Source organism: Topomyia yanbarensis, chromosome 2 (assembly GCF_030247195.1).
Source record: "Topomyia yanbarensis strain Yona2022 chromosome 2, ASM3024719v1, whole genome shotgun sequence".
Taxonomy (NCBI): domain Eukaryota; kingdom Metazoa; phylum Arthropoda; class Insecta; order Diptera; family Culicidae; genus Topomyia; species Topomyia yanbarensis.
The window spans coordinates 348694512-348717545 of record NC_080671.1 but is presented as its reverse complement, the minus strand read 5'-3'; the positions used below and the strand labels follow the sequence as shown (position 1 = coordinate 348717545).

Genomic DNA, 23034 nt, shown 5'->3' with positions numbered 1-23034 from the left:
CATTTCCCCGTTTTCCTGGCAGTAATTAATGCGGTTGCGTCTCGCTGTTGGGAAATCAAGTTGACATTACCTCCAACAAGGCGATCAACGCATCAGTCAGAATTTCGGGGCAAGTTATTCGACTACTCTTCGGTTCAGATAAATGCATGGCAGATAAAGTGCGTCATCCGACGGGAAGGTATAAATTAAAATCTTATCCATCATTTGGACCTTCGTCGGCTCCGACGGACCACCGCCAAAGAGAATGTCTTTCGGTTGGACGGGTTACAGTCTTGAAAGCCATAACGGTGCGGTGCATTGGACCGTGCGTCGCACTTACTTAGGCCGCGGTAGAAGTGATAAGTTCACGCATTCGGCTTACTGGACGGTTGTCACCCGAGACCCATTTTACGATAACGCGGCAATCCACATTTAAAAGGAGGGAAGAAAAAAAAACATTCACAACTTCGCGATATCTTGCCAATCTGATTTGTAGCAGTCGAAGTGGGATCAGTATCACGCGATACAAGGCCACCTCGAAGGAGGTAAATTGAAAGTGATAGTTTCGCGTGTAGTTACAACACAAACCGTCCGGATTCGGGCCCATATTTAGATTCACGCTAGTGATTTGCTTTAGTCTACAGTTTTCTACCTTTGGCTGATCCTAATTCGAAACATATATCACGTCAGGTTGAAGTCTAGCTTCGTACACTCCTTTCCCATGCTGAGTTGCAATCGTAAATGTTATCGTTTTGTTTAGATCCGTATCGTTTTGATTCATGGCTGCGTGCGTTCGGAGTTTATCGCACTTTTGGCAGTTTAAAGCATACTGGTGGTGCTACTTTCTATCATATGTAAAAGGATTAGAAAATCATAAAGTCATACCATTTGTATAAGTATGGTAACATAGTAATAGTTACTAGTGCTTGGGGAATTTTTTCAGGATGAATTCTATTTTATTCAATAAGTAACTTTGATTAAATCCCGTTTTTATTTGATGTTATCTACTTATTCATGAATTTAAAACAACTTTATCGTTTTCAACCTGTTTTAATACAACTCAAACCGTATCTGTCCCGAAAATCGATTGTCCAATCAACGCATATTAATGTACAAATCAATCTGATCAAAAAGATACACTAGAAATTGCTGGAGAAGTTCAACATCAAAACCCAGTAAACTATCAATCGTATATGAATGTAGAAAACAACTCGTTAAAATGTCTACAAAAAATCAAAATCGTTATGGCAGTCCATTTTAGTCCGTAGAAATTGATATATTATCGCATATTACTAGTAGGGAGCCCTGGGCACTGCTGAGCTAATGGGCTCCTATAATTGAATAGGTATAAACTGCTGCAGAGTAGGATGATAAAAAAAATAATCCCCAGCATTCAGCCATTCCTACTCCATGCCACGATATGGGGATCAAAACTGGCTGATGTCCAAAAGGGACTAACCCACATCTTTTCTGAAAATACTTCACAAAATTATGAAAGATTATTCATGGATTCATGAACTAGTTCATGATTCATAGTACATAATTTACGATATATTTTGTGTGCTTGTAATATTTAAAATATATTTCTTATCATTTTCAATTTCATGCAACATGATAATGAAATGACATTTGGGGTGGAATCATTGTTGTTCCATGCACTTTTTCATGAAATGTTCAGCTGCTAGCGGCCAGTAATAGATACGAGCAGTAGATATAAGAAAACGTTTAGGGCCTCGAACATCGTTATTCATTTGTTAAAATTCAGTGTGGTGTCGTGACAGAAAACAAAAACTGCGTTGAGCACCACAAATCGAGTTGGTGACATACTTCACATAATAAAACTGCTGATATCTTGAACATGAGTCACATTACGCCGCCTGTCAAATTGAAAAGTAAGCTCTTTTATAAAATATCAGGATAACGTGAACAAAAACTACGAAAATCGTGACTAAGATCTTGAAATCATGAACATAAACCACACAAAAATGTCAAAAATTGTAACTAAGATCCTGAAATCAAGAACATAAATTAACATAAATCTCTACTCGCGACTAAAATATCACGACAACGTAAATAGAAATCACGAAAATCATGACAGTTTCTGAAATCATGAACATAAATCACATTACTCGTGATCAGGGCCGTCGAGAGCCGCGTCACGCCCCAAGGCTTGTATTACTGCCAGGCCCTTGTAACCTAAGCCTTCTAGTTCAGTATGTGAGTCCGTGGTTTCCATTAGTCTCCGGTTGACTCATATTGCCACATCCACATATAGCGTGCCAGACATGCGAATTTCGATAGCCTCTTATTCCGTGGTATGAAAATCAAGTAAAATAGCCATAGCTACGAGTTTTTCAATTTGTGGGTATTTAGGAATCAGGAATCAGTAGCATCTAGCTCAAATGGTAGGTTCCCCATGTTGATCGGAGATTTGTACCTTGTCATGAATCATCTTTTCACGATTTCCCTGATGGGAAGGATTGAGGAAGTGTTAAGGTTAGGGGTACGGAATATACCCAAGTGACCACGAAGCATTATTCAATGGCTTTAGAAAGTTGTAAATTCGCATACTAAACATATTCTTTACGGCTTCATAGTTCTATAGAGATCATTAAAGCACACTTATACTGATTTCGGTTTTAGATCAGAGTCGCCCTAGGTTCGCTCTAATATTTACAAAATCCATACAAAAGTGACAGCTCAGAGCGAACCTAGAGCGACTCGGCTCTAAAAACGAAATCAGCATTAGTGATCAAAAAGGCGAATCAGTGTGCCAGAATAGAACTAGTTCAGTGTTAAAAAAAAACTTCCCTTCTTTATCGACACAACAAAAGAAAAAATTAACTTTCAATAAAGTACGCACCCTTCCTCTCTTCTTTCGTTTGACATGCCCACTATTTAAATTGACGATTAAGTGCCTATAGAAATGGGATTCGATCTGCAGTCGAAAACCGCGTCTCAATTTGGTATACGCGTTTGATCACTGATCTGTGAGAAGATTTGCATGTATACTTGGTTTAATCCTAAATGTTTGGTTGAAATTACGCAAACGTCTATTGTGGATTATATTTGCAATCGCATTTTTTTTTCGAAAAATCGTGCAGAATTTGCATTTTGATTTTAAGTTTATTGCATCATCATTTACTAAATTAAGGCATACGAGTTTATGTAACTATTGGAACGCATACGTATATTTGGACGGCGCCGGTGGTTGAGTGGTAAGCGTGACCGCCACTCATTCTAGTTGGCCTGGGTTCAATCCCAGCCGATGTCGTTGAGATTTTTCTGAGGTGAAAAAATCTGTGGTCCCGTCGTCCTTCAGAAGGATGGATCGATATCTAGTCCAGATAGTGGAGTCACCTCTCTGGCGTCGATAACGAAGAAGTAGAATATACTTGCGGAGTGCGCAGTAGAAAAAGCAAGTATCGGACTAATATCCCTTTCCTTTCCTTTCGCGATCTACGTTCGGGCCTGGCCGGCACCGGTATTGATCAATAAACACGTTAGAATTTCCAGGAGTTGCACATTGAAAGATGTTTTGCTACTCCTAGGCATTAATTAACTACTGATTCCCTGTGCAACTTCGGCTAGTTAGAAATGAAAATGCTAATCCCCGGAGGGATTTAGAATTTTTATTTTAACGGCGAGCGGATGTATTCCGTTTTCTGCTCGATTGATGGTCTGGAACATAATCAGCACTCTAAGTCTAACATGGTGAAATTGTAGGGTGTAAACATTGGCCATCTTTAGCTACTTTTAACAATAGATCTTAAGGAACGTCTCTAAAAGTAAACAAGACTACAGTTTGACCACAATAGGCCACTTTCTGCTTGTAATCGTCACTCATTTTTTCGACATAGTGGCTTGGAATACGATATTTATTTACATACTGTGCAGACAAAACGACACACGGATTGATTTATTTGCTGGTAGCAATGGAGCAGTTTCTAGGATTTGTTGTAAGCAAAATGAGAAGGTAGAAATTCTCGTTTAAAATTATGAAATCAAAAAGATTTTCAATTTACATAAGTTTATCCCATATTAAATCCAAAAAATTCGTTTCTAATCGTAGATTTGATACAGGTTTAATTAATAATCAATGTGATATGTCTAACGTAGGAGCCGGTTTTGATATGCTGTGAGAATATGTAGGACACGACAGCAATATAGACACAGAACGCAATAATAAGACGCAACAACTTAAACAACTGCGAGTACAGTGGGCAACGGAGTACTGCTGCTGTTGGATGAACTGAACTGATTTAATTTTTCTTATTTCGCACATTATAATTAGGTTCTTAAACACACATCTTTGGCGAGGCTTCCTATAAAAATACAAAAATGCAAAAATTATGCATTTAATCACCGGTTAATTAAGGTCAGTCTACCTTCTCATCTCGTCCAGAGTAGAAACTAAAAATCGTTCCGCTATAGATACACGGCAAAAACGACTGCAGACGAATTGTGTTGCTATTGGTTTTTGGAAATATCCTGTAAGACCAGCTACTCGGGAAGTGAAATAATTACGAAATGTGCAGATTGTGCTAAATCTAGGAGAAGTTAACGCCCTGCAAACGTACCATCAGGGATGCCAAAGGTACTGGTAAACTACATTTTTTTTCGGTATATTTACATTTGCACAAGCCGTATAGCCCTCTACAGCGACGCATCGCTACAGCTCTTGCCAGAACGGTAGCCAAACTGAGTACATTTTCCTGTAGAGCAGTAGAATACATTTTTGTTTTGCTTGCTCGGTGAGAGTGTGGCGTAGTAAAGTTTGTTCTCTCGCTTTGTACACTTTTCACTGCGTAGTCAAAGGGAGAGGCCCGCACACGAAAGCGATAATGCCGGTCGTGGCGTAAACGAATCGCATTTATTGCCGTAGTTTGTTATTGAAAATATTGAATAGATTAAAAATATTAAAAAGTGTAAAATAAGGAAAGAGAAGCTGTACCGCTCGCGTCTGGTGGCTGTACTGGGGGCAGTATTTCTTTGTCATGCTACCGCTTTGTTTACAGACTGCCGTACAGCGCTGGGCGTCCTGCAATAGCAAACGACGGCACTTCAAAAGAGAAATGAGAATGTAGACAGAAAAAATACAGCCGCAGAAAAGGTAGGCATTTTGCATCCTTGCGTACCATATCAAACAATCAACACAGTCGTTTGTTTCGCGGAACAACGTGCAGAACACCAACGAAGGCTGCCACGTTAACAACATCATCTCCGCAAGGCTCTAGAGAGATGTGCTTACACGAATTATCTCCATACGCCCCTGACATCGTGATTAACAAATATATGTCAAGATACGTCTCAAGATAGTGGCTTCCATAAGAGCTGTAACTTCGGGTGTTCCAAACGTTGTTATGGTGGTGAGAATGCTTCCGTAAAAACCAACTTTTTCATACGCAACCATTTTATGCGAATCAACCGAAAATGAAACGTTTCATCAGACAATACTGGTTATGCAACCATGGTAGATTCCTATGCGCGAATTCTAGAAAAAGATACTGCACAACAGAAAACTTTGTGCAAAAGCAGCTTAGAAAAGCCCACCTACTATAAGCGTAAACAGCACGCCGTTATCTTATGCCAAACCACAAAAGCCTACAAAATCAATATCTACGGATCTGACAGGAACAAATATTCAATCAGCAACAACCACACCCAGTGTCTCCAAGCCAACAACCGGCACAATCAGCAAAGAAGCGAACGTAGAAGAGGACGGATGCGTTTGTCCGTGCCCTCGCATTTCTGTTTGACGCTTTCTTCGAAAATACTTTGAATTGGCTTCTCAATATTTTGTAGTGTATCCCGTCGAGACAAGCATAAAACTCGTTTTATAAACTTGTACACAAATTAGACAACTCCCTTGAGAACGTTTGTTTTATCAAATGTCAACTATCAAATAAAGTTTTCATTTTTCTACGCTTTCATCAAATATCAATTTAATAAGGTGAATTATTACAAAGAAATTACTATTTGGGACTACATAGTCGACAGTCAAACGATGTTCATGATTTCAGGAGTTTATTCGCGATTTTTGTGATTTCTCATCACGTTACCGTGCTATTTTATTCATGAGTTTTCTATCGGATTTTTCTGTCGGACTGCACGGTGGCTCAAAACAGCGTTTTGAGGTACTTAATTAATTGGAGTCAAAACTGTCCATATTAGCGATTTAACATATTCTACGGTGTGTGTGTGTGTGTGTATGTAAAAAGCGCCATCTTTTGGCAATATTACTTTTTATTAAAATTGATCATAGTAGGCTACAGAAAATTTAACTTTTGAACCGAAAGAGATAGCGCTTGGCTGTCTTCGACAAAGTTGTAGAGGAGAGTATTTTTGTAAATTTTGCAGACGACATGCTGTCTCTGTCACTCATAGTAATCGAGTTATGAGAAGTTCTCTATGGTGAACTGCTTTATTTCCTATTTTTACTTATAACTTTTGTATTTCTGATTTTTCGCATTATCAATGTTCTAAGGTATTTTTTATCATCACAAAACACACAACTTTTCCGAAGAAACCAGATAGCTGTGAATGCTGTGTAAAGACTTATAGCTGGTTTTGATTTAATTTTGGCCTGTTTTCGAACCCGTGTAACTTCACTATCGGCAAAAATTGTAATTATACTAGCAATTATTATAATAGGACAGGGTTTCACCTACAAAACGAAGGTAAAATTGTTTGTCCATAATAACCCGTTCAAAAGTTATATACTTTTGAAAACTTTATGTCTGGCCGTTTTGAAGTCGAGCGTATGGCTCACTGAACGAGTAGTGGTGTTCAAAGACGCTTTCGCTTGATTTCCTGAGTGACGCGCACTCTGTGTACTAGCGCGTCTGCCGGAAGGTTAACACTGATTTTGAATGATTTTCGAATGGGTGATATACAATTTCATCTCGGTCCGATTTACCGCATGAATTTTAGTTTCAGGATATGGATAAAGAAGTAAAAGATACACATTTTCCAAATAATTGCTGCCTTAACCTGCTGGATATTTTCAAATATTTCAGACTGTGGTGAAGGCAGCAATTTTATGCATCATCTTTTTGCCCTGAAGCTAACATTCATACGATAATCTGGACCGAGATGAAATTGTATATCACCCGTTGGAAAATCATTCAAAATCAGTGTTAAACTTCCGGCAGACGCGCTAGTACACAGAGTGCGCGTCACTCAGGAAATCAAGCGAAAGCGTCTTTGAACACCAGCGCCTACTCGTTCAGTGAGCCATACGCTCGACTTCAAAACGGCCAGACATAAAGTTTTCAAAAGTGTATAACTTTTGAACGGGTGATTATGGACAAACAATATTACCTTCATTTAGTAGGTGAAACCTAGTTCTATCAGAATAATTGATGGTATAATTGCAATTTTTGTCGATAGTGAAGTTACACGGGTTCGAAAACAGGCCAAAATTAAATCAAAATCAGCTATAAGTTTTTACACAGCATTCACAGCTATCTGGTTTCTTCGGAAAAGTTGTGTGTTTTGTGATGATAAAAAATACCTTAGAATATTATTAATGCGAAAAATCAGAAATACAAAAGTTATAAGTAAAAATAGGAAATAAAGCAGTTCACCATAGAGAACTTCTCATAACACGATTACTATGAGTGACAGAGACAACATGTCTTCTGCAAAATTTATAAGAATACTCTCCTCTACAACTTTGTCGAAGACAGCCAAGCGCTATCTCTTTCGGTTCAAAAGTTAAATTTTCTGTAGCCTACTATGATCAATTTAAAAAAAAAAAAAAGTATTGCCAGAAGATGGCGCTTTTTACATACACAAACATTGTAGAATATGAGAAATCGATAATATGGACAGTTTTGACTCCAATGAATTAAGTACCTCAAAACGCTGTTTTGAGCCACTGTGGACTGGCGGGATTTACGTTCGTGATTTCAGGATCATAGTCGCGCATTTCGTAATTACTATTCACGTTACCGTCATATTTTAGTCATGAGTAGAGTGATTCATGTTCATGATCTCAGGATCTTAGTCACGATTTTTTATAGTTTTATCACGAGCAGGCCCGATGAGAGGGGGAGGCAGCCAGGGCTATTGCCCCCAAATACGATCCTGGGGCCCGGGTCGACACCCACGAACTTGAGATGATATGTGTCGACGCTGAAACACTTGAAACCAGTGACGGATCCAGAAGGAGGGTTCGAGGGTTCCGGACCCCACCAAAACTGTTCAACTTGTTAGGAAATTTTGAATTAGTTTCAATTTTGAAAAATTTTCAAACTCAAAATCATTTCAAACCAAATCTTTCACTGGTTTTTATTAAATGCGGTTATTGCGTATTAAGTAATGTGATCATTTCAAAATACAAGTTTATTCTAGAGGCACTAGGAAATTTTATTGGAGGGCTTGCTGGGAGGGGACTTGATTGGGAAAGGGTGGTTTAGTAGAAGGGTGTTATATGATATGTATTGATTGTATTAACCTACTGCTGGCCCTATTATTTACGAACAACAACGTTTTCAAAAAGCTACAGCTTTGAGGTTAGACAAGATTTCCTTACAAAAGCCAGGGCAATTGCCCCCAAATACGACGAAAAATGCAAACATCTTCAAAATATTTATCGTCTTTCCAAGTATTTTAAACATAAAAATAATTTAACAAGACTCTGTAGTTCCCTCAAAAAAAAATTGCGAGAATAGCCCTACGGCATGGGGCAAAATGAGCAGCACACAAATCTCATATGAGTTCATGCATTAAATTCCGTAAAGTTATCCAAATGTAAACGTTTTATACCTGAAGCTACTACGAGCGATGAAGAATAATATTTGCTTGAGAAAATTACTCGCAAAAATATGAATTAAGCAAAATGGAAATTTGATTCTAATAGTTACGAAAATGATGTTAAAAAACTATAAGATGAATTTCATAGGCAACTAAATGTTACTAAATCAATGGAAAATATGATTCTTAATAATTAAAAGTGAAATAAATTTGAAATTTTGTAATAAAATATAATATTTTGTGACATGACCATATTTCCCCTTAAGATTGCTCATATTGCCCCACAAGCTTTTTACCAAGCCAAAAATCGATCATTACAAAAAACGATTATTTTCAAAGATTTTTAATTTTCTTCAGCATGTTTAGTAACTGCGTGTGAAGAATATGTTTTACTGTACCAGTAAAGGGCAATTTGGGATTATTTGATTGTTTTGCTGCAGATATATTTGCCTTCAACCTTAACGTGCTCATATTGCCTTCTTTCCCCTATGTGTAAAAAATGTCTCATCTCACTGATAGGTGGATTAAATCGGTTTTTGTTTAATTTTAAAAAATATTCTAGTGTATTTGAAAAAACTGTTTGCACCTCCGTTCATCAGTTAAAAATTAGAACTTCAATACCACCGAGTCATCAGTCCCAACCAGTTGTTTCAACCGTATCGGTAAGTTGAGTGTCATTTAGTGTCTAGCTAGCGCACGGTGTGTTTGGTAGAACAATTTTATTCGAAAAAAATCGGCATCGCTAAAACTTCAGCATGTGATAGAATGGGCTTTTCTCTTTCATTCGAAAGTAAAATTAAAATATTCTGTCGGGGGCTCCAGAACTTTCTATTTTAAAGTTTTTTTGTTTGAAAACTTAGGTTTTTCAATAAAACTGGTTCACATTTTTGCTCCTAGGTAGTACTTTAGACATTCAAATATTGCCAAAAGTGAGAATCTGGTACACAATTTCATTGTGTGCAATTTTGTAGAAAACTACATCGCGATCTAAAATCGCCAGAGAAAGCTATTAAATTTTTATCGAAGTTTCTAGATTCACACGGGGCCTATTGGTTAAGACGCTTTATTTCAAAAACATTTTTATTTGTAAAAAAATAGATTGCCTTATTCTAACAATGTGCTCAGAAGAACCTGAATGCTAGCAAAGTCCCACCTTTAAGGGTAAAAACATAATTCCAGATTCCACCGTTTTATGCGGTATGATATTTTAGGAGCATGGAGATATAGAAAAGAGTAGATGAAATTTGAACGAAATTAGTATTCTTTTGATAGATGCTGGGTAATACAGCAAAATGAAACAGTTTTTTTCAGTCACATATATATTTGTTTCTTCTTTTTTATTTGTTCACTCATTCTGGAGTATGCTTGATGTAATCTTGAATCAACCTTTTTGTTCGTTAGCATCTTGTGGCCTAAACTTTTACTTTATATTTGACCAAACTCGATTAGATATTCAGTCATTTGATTTCGATTGAGAATCCTGATTGACAGTTACATGAAGGATTGAAAAATAATTCGATGAGATTTATATTCAAGTTTGTTAACTTTTGGGAATCGCTTTACATTGAACAGAAATCGCAATAGTAAATGAGAAATAAGGGTTTTGTCTATTGTACGAAGATAGCGATCTCAATATAAAAGTAGATATAGAAAGTATCACCTTTACCCGAAAGACGTGTTGCTGTTAATGTCTTCAGTTTAGGGTTGCCACCCCTCCGGGTTTGATCCGGAGACTCTGGTTTTCGGGAGTGATCTCCGGGTTTTACTTCAATTTCTCCGGGTTTGGTGGGAAGAAGCATAGGTTCATTTTTTTGGAATTAATTGATTCTTTACAAAATATTTAAAAAGTCTAAATTAACTATTACTCTGGTTCAGATTTATTTTTCCCGACTAACCCTTCGTTTCAAGGTGGCGAAGAGTTCACCAAATATTGCTAATTTCTTTCACAAAGCAATGAAAATGAAAAACAAATAAAATTTACTCGGTTACCTTCCGGAAGTCGCGCTAGTGCACTGAGTGCACGCTGCTCTGAGAATCTAGCGAAATCGTCTTAGGGGACCAGCGGATGCTCGTTCGGTAAGCCATATGCGCGACTTCCGGAGGGTTGAGGAAAGTAATATTTCGCTATGTGCTACAATTGAAATGTTGCATTCCACTAAGTCGCTAAAAACTGATAAAATTTTAATAACTTTCTCGGGTCATTTTATATCGATTTAAAGCATTCTACGAAGTTGTAGACAATGGGATTGTTCATCAGAATCTCACTTTTAGTATTTTTTGAATGTCTATAGTACCAATTAGTAGCAAAAATGCGAAAAAATTTCATTAAAAAACTTAAGTTTTCAATCAAAACACTTTAAAAGTTGTTCTAGACCCCCCGACAGAATATTTTAAATTTTACTTTCAAATGAAAGGGGAAAGTCCATTCTTTCATATCCCAAAGTTTTACAGATGCCGATTTTTTTTTGAATAAAGTTGTTCGACAAAGACACCGTGAGCGGTCAAGTCAGTTATACTAACAAAGAGAATTTGCATAAAATCCGGGGTTAATCCTTTTCATGCAAAATATGTGAATTGTTCTACTTTTTCCAAAGGAATTGCGCCGATAGGTGCACGGTACCGCATGCACTCAGATCGGCATGAAAATTTCAGTAAAGACGATATGTACCTACTCCAAGTATTTGCAATAAATTTATTTTCACTTTCTTGGCCAGCACAACATAACTGTATTAAACCAGATTTGCGCGTTAAGTGCGCAAAACTTATGACCAAAGACAGACAGATATGCGGCCCACTTTCCTTGCATGCAAGATTCCAGCATAAAGCTTTAAAGAAGCTACAAAAGCTTCGATAAACTTTTTATAGCACATATCTAACTTCTCATAACACAAACGCTGATGATCGGAGAGCTTATTCATATGTTTACCCAGCTGTTCTTGATGGCCTCACCAACCGCCCGAGGTTGAGCTGTGCTCATCTCACCACCACCATTCTGACAGTAGCCGCTCATCATATCAGTTTCATTCTTTGTGCGATTCGGGGGAAAATTCAGTGCGCTCAAGTGAAAATCGGTGAAAAAATCTGCACAAATTGCAACCTGCATGGCCGAAAACAGTGCTAGTGAGCTGAAATCGAACGGAATGAGGACGAACGGTTCCGAAAACGGCGTCAAAACGCCGTTTCTTATCGGAGTGGCCGGTGGAACTGCAAGCGGAAAGGTATAACCACGAACTTATATTTACCATAAGCTGAATGTGTTTACGACGTGATTGGCCTTGGAAAAGGGTTCCATATGCGACAAAATGTTCATTCATAGTGGGATAAATTGCCGAAAAAATAAGGTGAATGGCTTAATGTGCATTATTGATTTCAGTCTACGGTCTGCAAACGGATCATGGAACAACTCGGTCAAGCCGATATGGATCACGCACAGCGACAAGTGAGTGCAAAATTTTTCATTCTAGGTTATAAGTAAACTTTTTTACGTAATGATGACGATCGGGAGCATTGACGCTGCGTTTGTTTACTTATGACGTGCTGTATTCCGTAGGTGGTCACTATCAGCCAGGATAGCTTCTATCGGGAACTTACGGCAGCGGAGAAGGCCCGCGCCGAAAGGGGACAGTTCAACTTCGATCATCCGGATGCGTTCAACGAGAAACTGATGCTCCAAACGTTGCAAGCGGTGCTTCAGGGGCAGAAGGTGGAAATCAATGAATACGACTATCGGACGAATTCTGTTTGTCCGGATCGGAAGCTGGTCATCTATCCGGCCGATGTGGTGCTGTTCGAAGGAATACTAGTGTTTTACTTTCCGGAAATTCGGGATCTGTTCCATATGAAGCTGTTCGTGGACACGGATTCGGATACCAGACTCGCCAGAAGAGGTACGTAACTTTTACGGTTGACTATAGAGCAATAGTTGGCGAATGGAGAGCAACAAATGGGGATCACTTTCAAGCTTCACTTGACAATTACACTTAAAGCAAACAATACTGCGACGTGTTTTTCAGTTGAATAATAGAATTACAGATCAAAAATAATATTGCTCTATTTGTATTGTAGACTTCTGCTGAATAAGCTGAAAAATTGTGAGCGACAAATAATTTTACATGTTCCATAATGTAAATTATAACGTTCCTTTTATGTACATCTTGCGAGACGTAAATATTTCTAAGAGTGTAATTAAGCAATTAATTCACTGGGTCATTGCGAGATGAGGTTTTGTTCGATTTATGGATTTAATCAAGAATTGGGTCATTTCTCTGTTTTAGCTATTTTCCGATGCAGTCAAGGTTAACGATCCATAGCCAAACTTTTTTCACATTTTTTTGTAACATGAACATACCTGAAAGGCTATAATGAAGAAGCAGTTGGTATTTGAATATTATAAGAATAGCTTGCGTCCAAAAGAAGGTGGGGGGGGGGGGAAGGGGAGGAGTTGCTTCTCTAATCTTCCGGTCATCACATCGCATGCTTTGGTATACTTAGTATGTATAACAAACATGAAGATGTGACACAAGGTGCCAAGAGCGCACTAAAATCCTGTCAATCCTATTTCTCATTGGATTGTCTGCTCTAAATATATCACCAGGGGACCATTCATAAATGATGTTGGATATTGACAATAGGGAAGAGCGTCACGTAACGAGATAAAAAAAAACTAAAAATGAATTTTAAACGTATCAGCGGATCAGGGATAAAAAAAACGCACAACATTGTTTATGAAGGGCCCCCAAACAAAGAATATTCCATAACGAATATCACGTAACATCGGTGACAGAGCATTGGGATCAAGGCCAAGTCCCCCCTGGGTCGTGCAAAACTGAGAAGCAACATCAATTTAGGCACAGATAGCAGACGTCCATTTATTTTCATTTTGTTTTGTTTTGTCTTTTCATTTGTTTCTCCTGCTACGATGTATGCGGGAGAGCGGGACGGCCAAGGAAACGGAAAGCCAGTGGCCCAAACAGATCAGGAATAGGAGGGAGGACTGCGAACAGGGAAACCGACAACAGAGGAGAAATCGTTTATTTATTTATTATAGCTACGATACTAATCACAATTGTTTTGCTTTTCTTGTTTCGTTTCAGCAAACCAAAATCTATACGGACTAGCACATACGAACAGTTAGGCTTTGTAGGTTCTCATCTTGAGAAATGACAATGACACTGTACGAGATGGCGCTGGGCCTGTGGCCTTCGACTGGCATGGTCCATTCTCATTGATTCGGAAGTCTTCTTGGCTGGTTGGTAGATATGTGCTCCTACTTGCAAGTTGATCAATTCGCTTGGGTGGGGGACATGTGGATCCTACTAGTGGTCGACTCTTTTGATCGTGAGTATGAGGCTAGTTCAGGAAAGGAGTGCAGGACTGGCACCTAAGAGATAGTTAATTATTCAGGACTTGTTCTTATGATTACTAAACTCGACCAAGCACACCGGCTCTCAGAAATGATAAGCAACCCTTTCGGGTCGGTGTGGTCTATTCGAGTCGAACCAGGCGGACATTCGGTTCGAGCAAACTTTATGGTTAATAGTGGATAAATATTTCTTACGCCTTTATTGGCAGAGATTCTTTTTGCGAAATCCTAAAATACCTTCACTGGTATAGCTACTCAGGAAAATAATAATAGAAAAATTAAGGGTTTGCCTGGTCCATACTGTAATGAATATGTATATTGACTAGAACAGGGATAATCGAGTTATGTTATAAGATAGAGAAGAAACAGCACAGTTGAAGGAAAAGTATTCGCGAGTAAGGACTAATACTGCTAGTATGTTTACCGTTTCAATTAATAGTCGATTGATCTGCTTCGGAACTAGCAGACAAAAAGGAGATTAGGAAGAGACAGAAGCGGATTCAATGCAAAACGACGTTACACGCTCTGAACTTGCGCCAAATAGTTTGTATGTATGTATGAAATTCGCGGACATCACGGCTGACTGCGATCTCTAATTTACTTAACAGTCGATTGATCCGCTTCTGATCTAGGGGACCCATGAGGAGATCAGGAAGAAAATAGAAGCGGAATCAATGCGAAGTTTTAATTGCATCACTGACGACTTAGCACGCGTTGTTAGGAGCAGGATACATTGGACCAGACAAAATAGAGAACTTGACGTTACGTTAAGCTGCAGTCCCATCTGCTCGATAAAAAAAAACTAATCACAATTATTTTGCTTTTCTTGACTCGTTTCAGCAAACCAAAATCTCTTTACTATCTCTTCATTTTCTGTCTCCAACTATCCTCTATGTAATGTATCTGAAACTTGTGGGACTGGTTAACAGCCGGCGCCTGCTTGTGGAAGAAACTGGTGTGCTATACGGACTAGCACATACGAACAGTTAGGCTTTGTAGGTCCTCATCTTGACAGAGTCTAGATGGGCGGATGAACGTCTGCCAGGGTGTGGGCTGAGAAATGACAATGACAATAGCTTGCGTCCAAAAGAAGGTAACACCACGTTGTGTCTTATGGAAATTCGAGCTTTCTCGTTTGGTTTCCGAGATTTTAAGAAATAGTAGTCTATCAAGTCGCCATCTTTCGTCATAGAGTTATGTTGTTTTCGGAAAAGTTACTGTATGACACCTAGCGTTTTATTTGGTTGCATCATACTAGTTCGGAATTATTTCGCTAGGGTGGCTTATTTAATAAAGATAGATAGAAATATGGTGTCTTCGAGAAAGTTGTAGGTCCTATCATTTTAAATACTTCTACTGAAGATGCAAACTTTGAAGGTCCTGTACGTTTCCAGATAGAGCATGTTTGGGTAAAAATTAAACATACCGATTATGTTTCCAAAAATGTGCCACACTTAAAAACTTGCAGGACCTACAAAGTTAGTATCTTCAGAAGATGTACTTATAATCTACAACTCTGTCGTAGACATAGACACCATCTTTCTATCTCGTTCTATTAAAATGTTGATAACTAGCGACTGAATTCTTAACTGATATGAAATGATCAAATAAAGCACTAGATGCTATGCAGTAACTTTGCCAGACACCCTAACTCCAAAACGAAAGATAAGGAAAGGATGTGTGAAGTGTGGGTTACCCCTTTTTGGACGCCAGCCAATCATATGTGCCACAGCTTTTCTCAAAGCCTAACGTGTGTAAGATGTAGAGCAGAACACACGTGCGTGGTAGGTGTGCTACCAATTGAGAAGATGCATCGGAATAATTTGATCCGTGCGAGTTGGTAGGAAATGCTGTTACCGAATCATTTGCCTGTGCCGTGCTAGCTAACAAGTTTACCTATTCTGAAAGTTTAGCGGTGGTCAACCAACTTATCATTCCGTTTATATCACCCCAGTTACCGATAGCAACAGTAAAAATTTGAATTGCATTCGATTGCAAAATTTATGCTCGCTAGTTGAACTGTAAGCCACCAGTGATCAAATCACAGCTAATAGCTTCTTTAGCAAATAATTTTTATCGTAATTTATGGTAATCGTATTCACTACGAAATTATTACATAATCGTTGAGAATATTTCCTATCAGATCGCGCAAAAATTTGGGAAATTATATATAATAAACCCGGTGCATTAGAATTTATTTTCCAAAATACAAAATGAAAATATCAATTCAAATTCCTACAAGTATGGTTTTGTGGTCCTAATAGTGCGTGAATGGAGAACAGTGAGTCTAGTTATGTAATGTATGCAAACTAGGCTGGATGGAACTATCCAAGTCAGTCTTGGATATCACATACATTTGGAGCAGCATCAGATGTTGCTTCAAGCTGTTCTTAACTCCTATTCGGCAGTTTTTATGCTAAACTGTTGTCGAAGGGGGTCAATTGAGGTTGTCTGACGTATTCTTGATGGTTACATCATTAGCGTTTCTGCGCTAGAATCGACAGACAGCTTTAGTTGATTATAAGTTAGGGACTTATATTTAATGTGGTAAATAATGTCTTTTCGCTTCAGATAGTTGATATTCGAGCCAGTAGAACTCCTTGAGCGTCTGACATACGAGTTCCGACGAAAATTGAGGATCCGATAGAGATCCTTTCTATGAGATGGTCGACCGACGGCGTCGAAATGCCGGGAAAGATGAGCAGCGGCAAGCGAGTTTAACATGAGAGAATGAAACTACCATTGAAATGAAATCTGTAAGTAGCACTAACAAAATTCTTAATTTCAGGAACAGTACGAGATGGTGCTGGGCCTGTGGCCTTCGACTGGCATGGTCCATTCTCATTGATTCGGACGTCTTCTTGGCTGGTTGGTAGATATGTGCTCCTACTTGCAAGTTGATCAGTTCGCTTGGGTGGGGGACATGTGGATCCTACTAGTTTTCGACTCTTTTGATCGTGGGTAGAAGGCTAGTTCAGGAAAGGAGTGCAAGACTGGCACCTAAGAGATAGTTAATTATTCAGGACTTGTTCTTATGATTATTAAACTCAACCAAGCACACCGGCTCTCAGAAATTATAAGCAACCCTTTCGAGTCGGTGTGGTCTATTCGAGTCGAACCAGGCGGACATTCGGTTCGAGCAAACATTATGGGGAATAGTGGATAAATATTTATGGGCAGAGATTCTTTTTGTGAAATCCTAAAATACCTTCACAGGTCTAGCTACTCAGGATAATAATAATAGAAAAAATTGAGGGTTTGCCTGGTCCATAATGTAATGAATACATATATTGACTAGAACAGGAATAATCGAAATATGTTATAAGATAGAGATGAAACAGCATAGTTGTAGGAAAAGTATTCGCGAGTAAGGACTAATACTGCTAGTATGTTTACCGTTTCAATTAATAGTCGCTTGATCCGCTTCGGACCTAGGCGACAAAAAGGAGATTATGAAGAGACAGAAGCGGATTCAATGCGAAATTTGCCAATATGACGTTGACCCCAAGGCGATGGTAGGATGATTTTCCATAGGATGGCAGAATAGATGACACGACGTTACACGCTCTAAACTTGCGCCAAATGGTATGTATGAATGTAAGCCCGTATGTATGCTGTATGCATTAATGTGTATAGGAGCAATGTATCCCTGAGCAACATGATAGGACAGCCTCTGAGCCGCCAAAACGCTCATGGGAAGCCGGGTGCGCGGTCGTAAGTGTGACCATAAAGCACTGGTTTACAGTTAATACACATAGGTTGCAGAAGTAGGTTGTCGAGACAGCCCGATTGCACACTGATAAATAACAATAATAAGAATGGTTTTGTGGTCCTAATATGGATCGTTTGTTGTGGATGCGGTTACCTAGCACATCTCGTAGCGGATCCAATTTTGAGAGCGCTTTTCGTTGGCTACAGCTAGTGGAGAGCGTTCCTTCTACATGGTGTCTACTTCCGGAAAAAACCGGGAAAAACATGGAAAACCGGGCATTCTCAGGGAAATTAATTTTACATTAAAAAACCGGGAATCCTCTGGGAATTTTGAAAGTTGACCATGATGATATTTAAATTGTAGCAATTGTCACGAACAACGTCATCCGCAAAAGACTTTAGTCCTTCAATACCACCGAACTTTTTCTAGAATATTAACTAATCTGCACTGAATTTTGATAGAATAGAATAATTATTTCGAAAAGCGAGAAGATGTAGATTTATAAATTCATACATTTCTTCAATCAGCTATCATTTCACTTCACTTGTATCGACTGCTACAAAAAACAAATATTTGGGTTTACTTGCCAATAAAACAATCATTTAATTGAATAGTAATATTAGATTTTTCTTACATTTTAATACTGTCAGTGGGAGAGAGGAACGTCATAAGTATCCAACTGACCAAATCAAATAATAAACGAGTGGAAAAAGATTGTAATAATCAATTGCAAATGCAATTTCCGTTTACAGATTTTGTTGAAATATTCGGTAGTTTTCCACTTTATTCTGAATCTTTGGACATCAGTTAGAGTATCTACTGATATAAAAATATAGAGCACCTACACTAATGAAAATTAATATTAACAAATTTCCTTTAATGTTGGGTTACATAAAAAGTCACTTATTCGTCTGATAGCTCTGGAATGCTGGCCATGTTACATGGTGGAATAAATCCAAATGGCTGGTAGTAGTCAGTTAAGCGCTTTAGAGTGTGTTTGTTTACTTACGACACTTTACATAATTGGGATCGTACATTCGTATTATGAAAGTACACTCAGGTTTTTTCCACGAGGTTTTTTTGCACGGTATTTTGTTTACGCGGTTTTCATTTACGCGGATTTTGAAATTTACACGGCTTTCATTTACACTGATTTTGAAATTTACGCCGTTTTTCATTTACGCGGCCTGTAATCCAGCGTAAAAAACCTGAGTGTATTAAGGCTCAAGTTACCTCAAGGCTTGGTAGTATGCGTAAGAAAAATTGTGTTCAGCTTTGCCACCAGATTATTAATTTAAACCTTTTCAAAACTCTAAAAGAAGAATATCAGTCGATTTATTAGATCATCACGATTCAATTCATGCAAAATACCATTGGCTTAGCTAAATGGTGCTTTTGAAAAAGTGGCTGTGATTTTTTATCACACTACCACACCGAGCTGGGGTACGCAACACAACTGCGCAATGAAAAAACCACAGCCACTTTTTCAAAAGCACCATTTAGCTAAGCCGATGATTTTTCCAGCAGGTATTTTGCATGAATAGAATCGTGATGATCTAATAAATCGACTGATATTCTTCTTTTAGAGTTTTAAAAAGGTTTAAATAGATAATCCGGTGGCAAAGCTGAACACAAATTTTCCTACGAACACTTCCAAGCGTTCAATTCTAACACATGCTTAAAAAAATAACTTGAACCTTAAATTAACATTGCATTCAAATTTCTCCCTCCCCTAGGTTGACGGGTTTGACGGTATTGCAAACACCTTCAAGCATATTTCAGAGTCAGTTTTGAAGAAGCTCTGGCAGACAACTGCTTTAAGATGGTTATTGAATTACGCCTCGATAGTGGTGCATCGAAGAGACCGAGAGGGCTTATGGGCCTTTTTCATGTTTTGTGTTTTTTCATACTCTGCACCAGCCCAAACTAACAGTCAACCAAGAGCCTGTGCACACTGGCGTGGCCGATTGGCGAGTCGCCGTGGATTGACTTTTTCTGTGGGCTGTGTTTGCAGACATTGTTCAACAGATTAACGGCAGTCTTTGTGAGCACGACTCGCAGTGGAAGTCATTGTGTGTCGATTTATCGGTCGACCTCGTCAACGTGCACAGGCGCATTAAAAAAACAGTAGAACCCTATTAGATGAGTTGATGGGTTCATTTTCCGTTCTCCGCGTTGTCCCACTCTTGCTGCCACTAAGCCAACGAGTCCGCTCTGACTCTCCTTGCATTTCGTGTATTACTCCGCGGATAGCAGTGGCAGTGACGCATACCGCCTCCGATGATATCGCTCTGTACGCACTCACGACACGAACAGCAATTAGGCGAAACGTGCTAGTTAACTTCGTCCAGTTGCGCGTTGAGTTCAGCGCCGCAGCTCAGGCTGTTACGGCATACCTCAGTATGGAAGATGTGACACCCACCAAGAGACGTATCGTGCTGCATCTTGCTGGTCTGATGTTCGACATGATCCTTGCCAATGCGTTAGTTGTGTTCACAACCTTCTCACATACATAGGCGACGTCGCTGTTAATATCGTATGTTAAATTCCAAGTGATCATGGCCGACCCAACTTGAAGCATTGTCGTACGTTTACAACGCGGTAGTTTGGCACCTATCATTTTTAGAAATCGTTGTCTGGACTCGTAGGATTTCTTCACCAGAGGGACGCCAGCCTCAGAGGGGCGTCAGCCTCAGAGGGGCGCCAGCCTCAGAGGGGCGCTATAATCATGACCAGCTTTTGATTTTTTTTTTTTGAGGATAGATCACGGAATAAGTCAAGATAGTGTGCCACTTCCAAGTAATCAGAATATTGAAAAAGAATGTAATCACCAAAGAGTTGCAAAACTAATGCAGTTTTTGCTTAAGGGGAAACTGAGTCAGGTTCTAACCCCATCTGCTGTTTAAATTGACTGATTCCCACATGGGGATCGTCAGAGTGCTAGTCTTCCTACATAATGATTTGTCGTGGTGGGTGGCGTACTTTTTTTAAGTTTTTCTGCAAGAGTACTTACAGCGTCTTTAAAGGCAACGCTACAGGGGGGAGGGGGGGCACTGTTTGTACACGGGCCATGCGAATAGATCATATGGACTCTCCTCACAATAGCCATACCTATTTTTCAGCATTCTCAATGCAAGAGTCATCCTCATGATTATCGGTACAATCAACGGAACAGGCACATGATTCTTGTCAAAGACCAAATTAAACACGAAATATCACCCGAGACGAGTTTGAAGGGACACACAATTTTGTCCCATCCAGTGCGATTCCCATCCAAAAGCCCTCGCTCAATGAAGTAAAGGAACCTTGAAACAGTTCACCCCGTGCTTCAGTAGATTCAGGCACGATTTCGAATCTGTGACACCACCATCGATTTCAACTTTGTGAGTAGGCATGTAGACACGGCAGAATTTCATACAAACCTTGTCGCCTCTAACTGCATTTTCTTGCTTTATACAGAATATCACAATTTTAAAATTATGTGGACGAGCTTTCGGAATGGCTATCGCTGTTGAATATGTATATGTTAGTTCTTTCAAAAATTTTAGAATGCTTAGAGGATTATTTTCGATCCGAAAGAAGCTCAGATACCGACCGAGTTCAATCAATGTTGTTTTACGGGGAGTTTTTCCGGATAGTTTATTCATGCCTGGGCCAAAGGCCAGCGCAAAGTGAAAATCAGCTAAACTTTTCATGTTATTATCTATAAATGAGGAAACATCCCACGGTGTCTTTGTCGAACAATTTTATTCAAAAAAATTCGGCATCCGTAAAGAAATATGAAGGATATGAAAGAATGGACATTTCCCTTTCATTTGAAAGTAAAATTAAAATATTCTGTCGGGGGGTCTAGAACAACTTTCTATTTTAAAGTTTTTTGATTGAAAACATAAGTTTTTTAATGAAACTAATTCGCATTTTTGCCACTAATTGGCACTACAGACGTTCAAAAAATACTAAAAGTAAGAATCTGATGAACAATTTCATTGTCTACAACTTCGTAGAATGCTATAAATCGATGTCAAATCACCCGAGAAAGTTATTAAAATTTTATCAGTTTTTAGGTGTGTGCGGGGCCTATGGGTTAAGAAGTCGATTACAAAAAATGTTGAGTTTAAATGAACAGTAAATTCAGATAAATTTCAATCTATAGAAAGTCCCATTCTCAGCAGAAAAAATATATTTTCAGATTCCTCCGGGTCTTGGGCGAAAATGACACTTTATGAACTATGAGGTGTGGAAAGGTGTAGACCAAATTCATTCGATAATCGTATACCTTTTCAAGATGTTGATTAATGTAGTAACGGATTTTATCATGCCTTTTCCATTGCGAGATAGCTAATGTAAACTAGAATGACCCTTCTTCCTGATCCTATCCTGCCTGGTAAAATACGATTGGCTTAAATTCAAAGCTTTATATTTGAATAAACTAAAGTTAACAGTTCAAGTCATTGTAATAAACGACGGATTTTATTGCAAATTTGGGTTGGAAATCCTGTTTGTCCTTATCAACATTAAAAGAAAGATGATTGAAAGAGAACAAAACTCTTCGAGTTTTGGATCCATGTTTGTTATCTTTTGGGGTAAATTCATTTCATCAGAATTTATAGATATAGAGTTTTGCTTGTCCTCAAATTTTATTTCCAAATCGAACACACTTCACACAATCTTCAGAAAAAAAGAACAAAACCAAATTTCATAATTTCCTTTGAGAAGAAATTCCGAAGTCGTTACTGGTAACACGGATCACAAAAGGAAATAATATGGGATAAGAGCAAAGACAACATATCAAGAAGACAGAGTTGCCAGTTCAGTTCTGAATCTGGAGTCATTAATAGCAACACGTCTTTCGGGTAAAGGTGACACTTTCTATATCTACTTTTATATTGAGATCGCTATCTTCGTACAATAGACAAAACGTTTATTTCTCATTTACTATTGCGATTTCTGTTCAATGTACAGCGATTCTCAAAAACATAAGTCTCATCGAATTATTTTTCTATTATTCATGAAACTGTCAATCAGGATTCTCAATCGAAATAAAATTAAATGACTGAATATCTAATCGAGTTGATAAAATATAAAGTAAAGATTTAGGCCAAATATATCCCACAAGATGCTAACGAGCAAAAAAGTTGATTCAAGATTATATCAAGCATACTCCAGAATAAGTGAAGAAATAAAAAAGAAGATACAAATATATCTGTGACAGAAAAAAACG

The 23034-nt window shown here is 38.5% G+C and overlaps 1 protein-coding gene across 4 annotated transcripts in view; it reads left to right on the top strand.

Moving 5' to 3' along the window:
- Window positions 1-11718: 11718 nt before the first annotated feature.
- LOC131684187 (uridine-cytidine kinase) overlaps window positions 11719-23034 on the top strand; it is a 31506-nt gene continuing 20190 nt past the window's right edge. For 2 of the 4 annotated variants that reach the window (XM_058966841.1, XM_058966844.1), the window contains exons 1-3: window positions 11719-11957; window positions 12113-12178; window positions 12290-12626. In XM_058966841.1, the coding sequence (XP_058822824.1) occupies window positions 11841-11957; window positions 12113-12178; window positions 12290-12626 (520 nt within the window). In that variant the 5' untranslated portion in view covers window positions 11719-11840. The remainder of the gene's footprint in view (window positions 11958-12112; window positions 12179-12289; window positions 12627-23034) is intronic. The other 2 variants (XM_058966842.1, XM_058966843.1) reach the window with 1 other exon arrangement.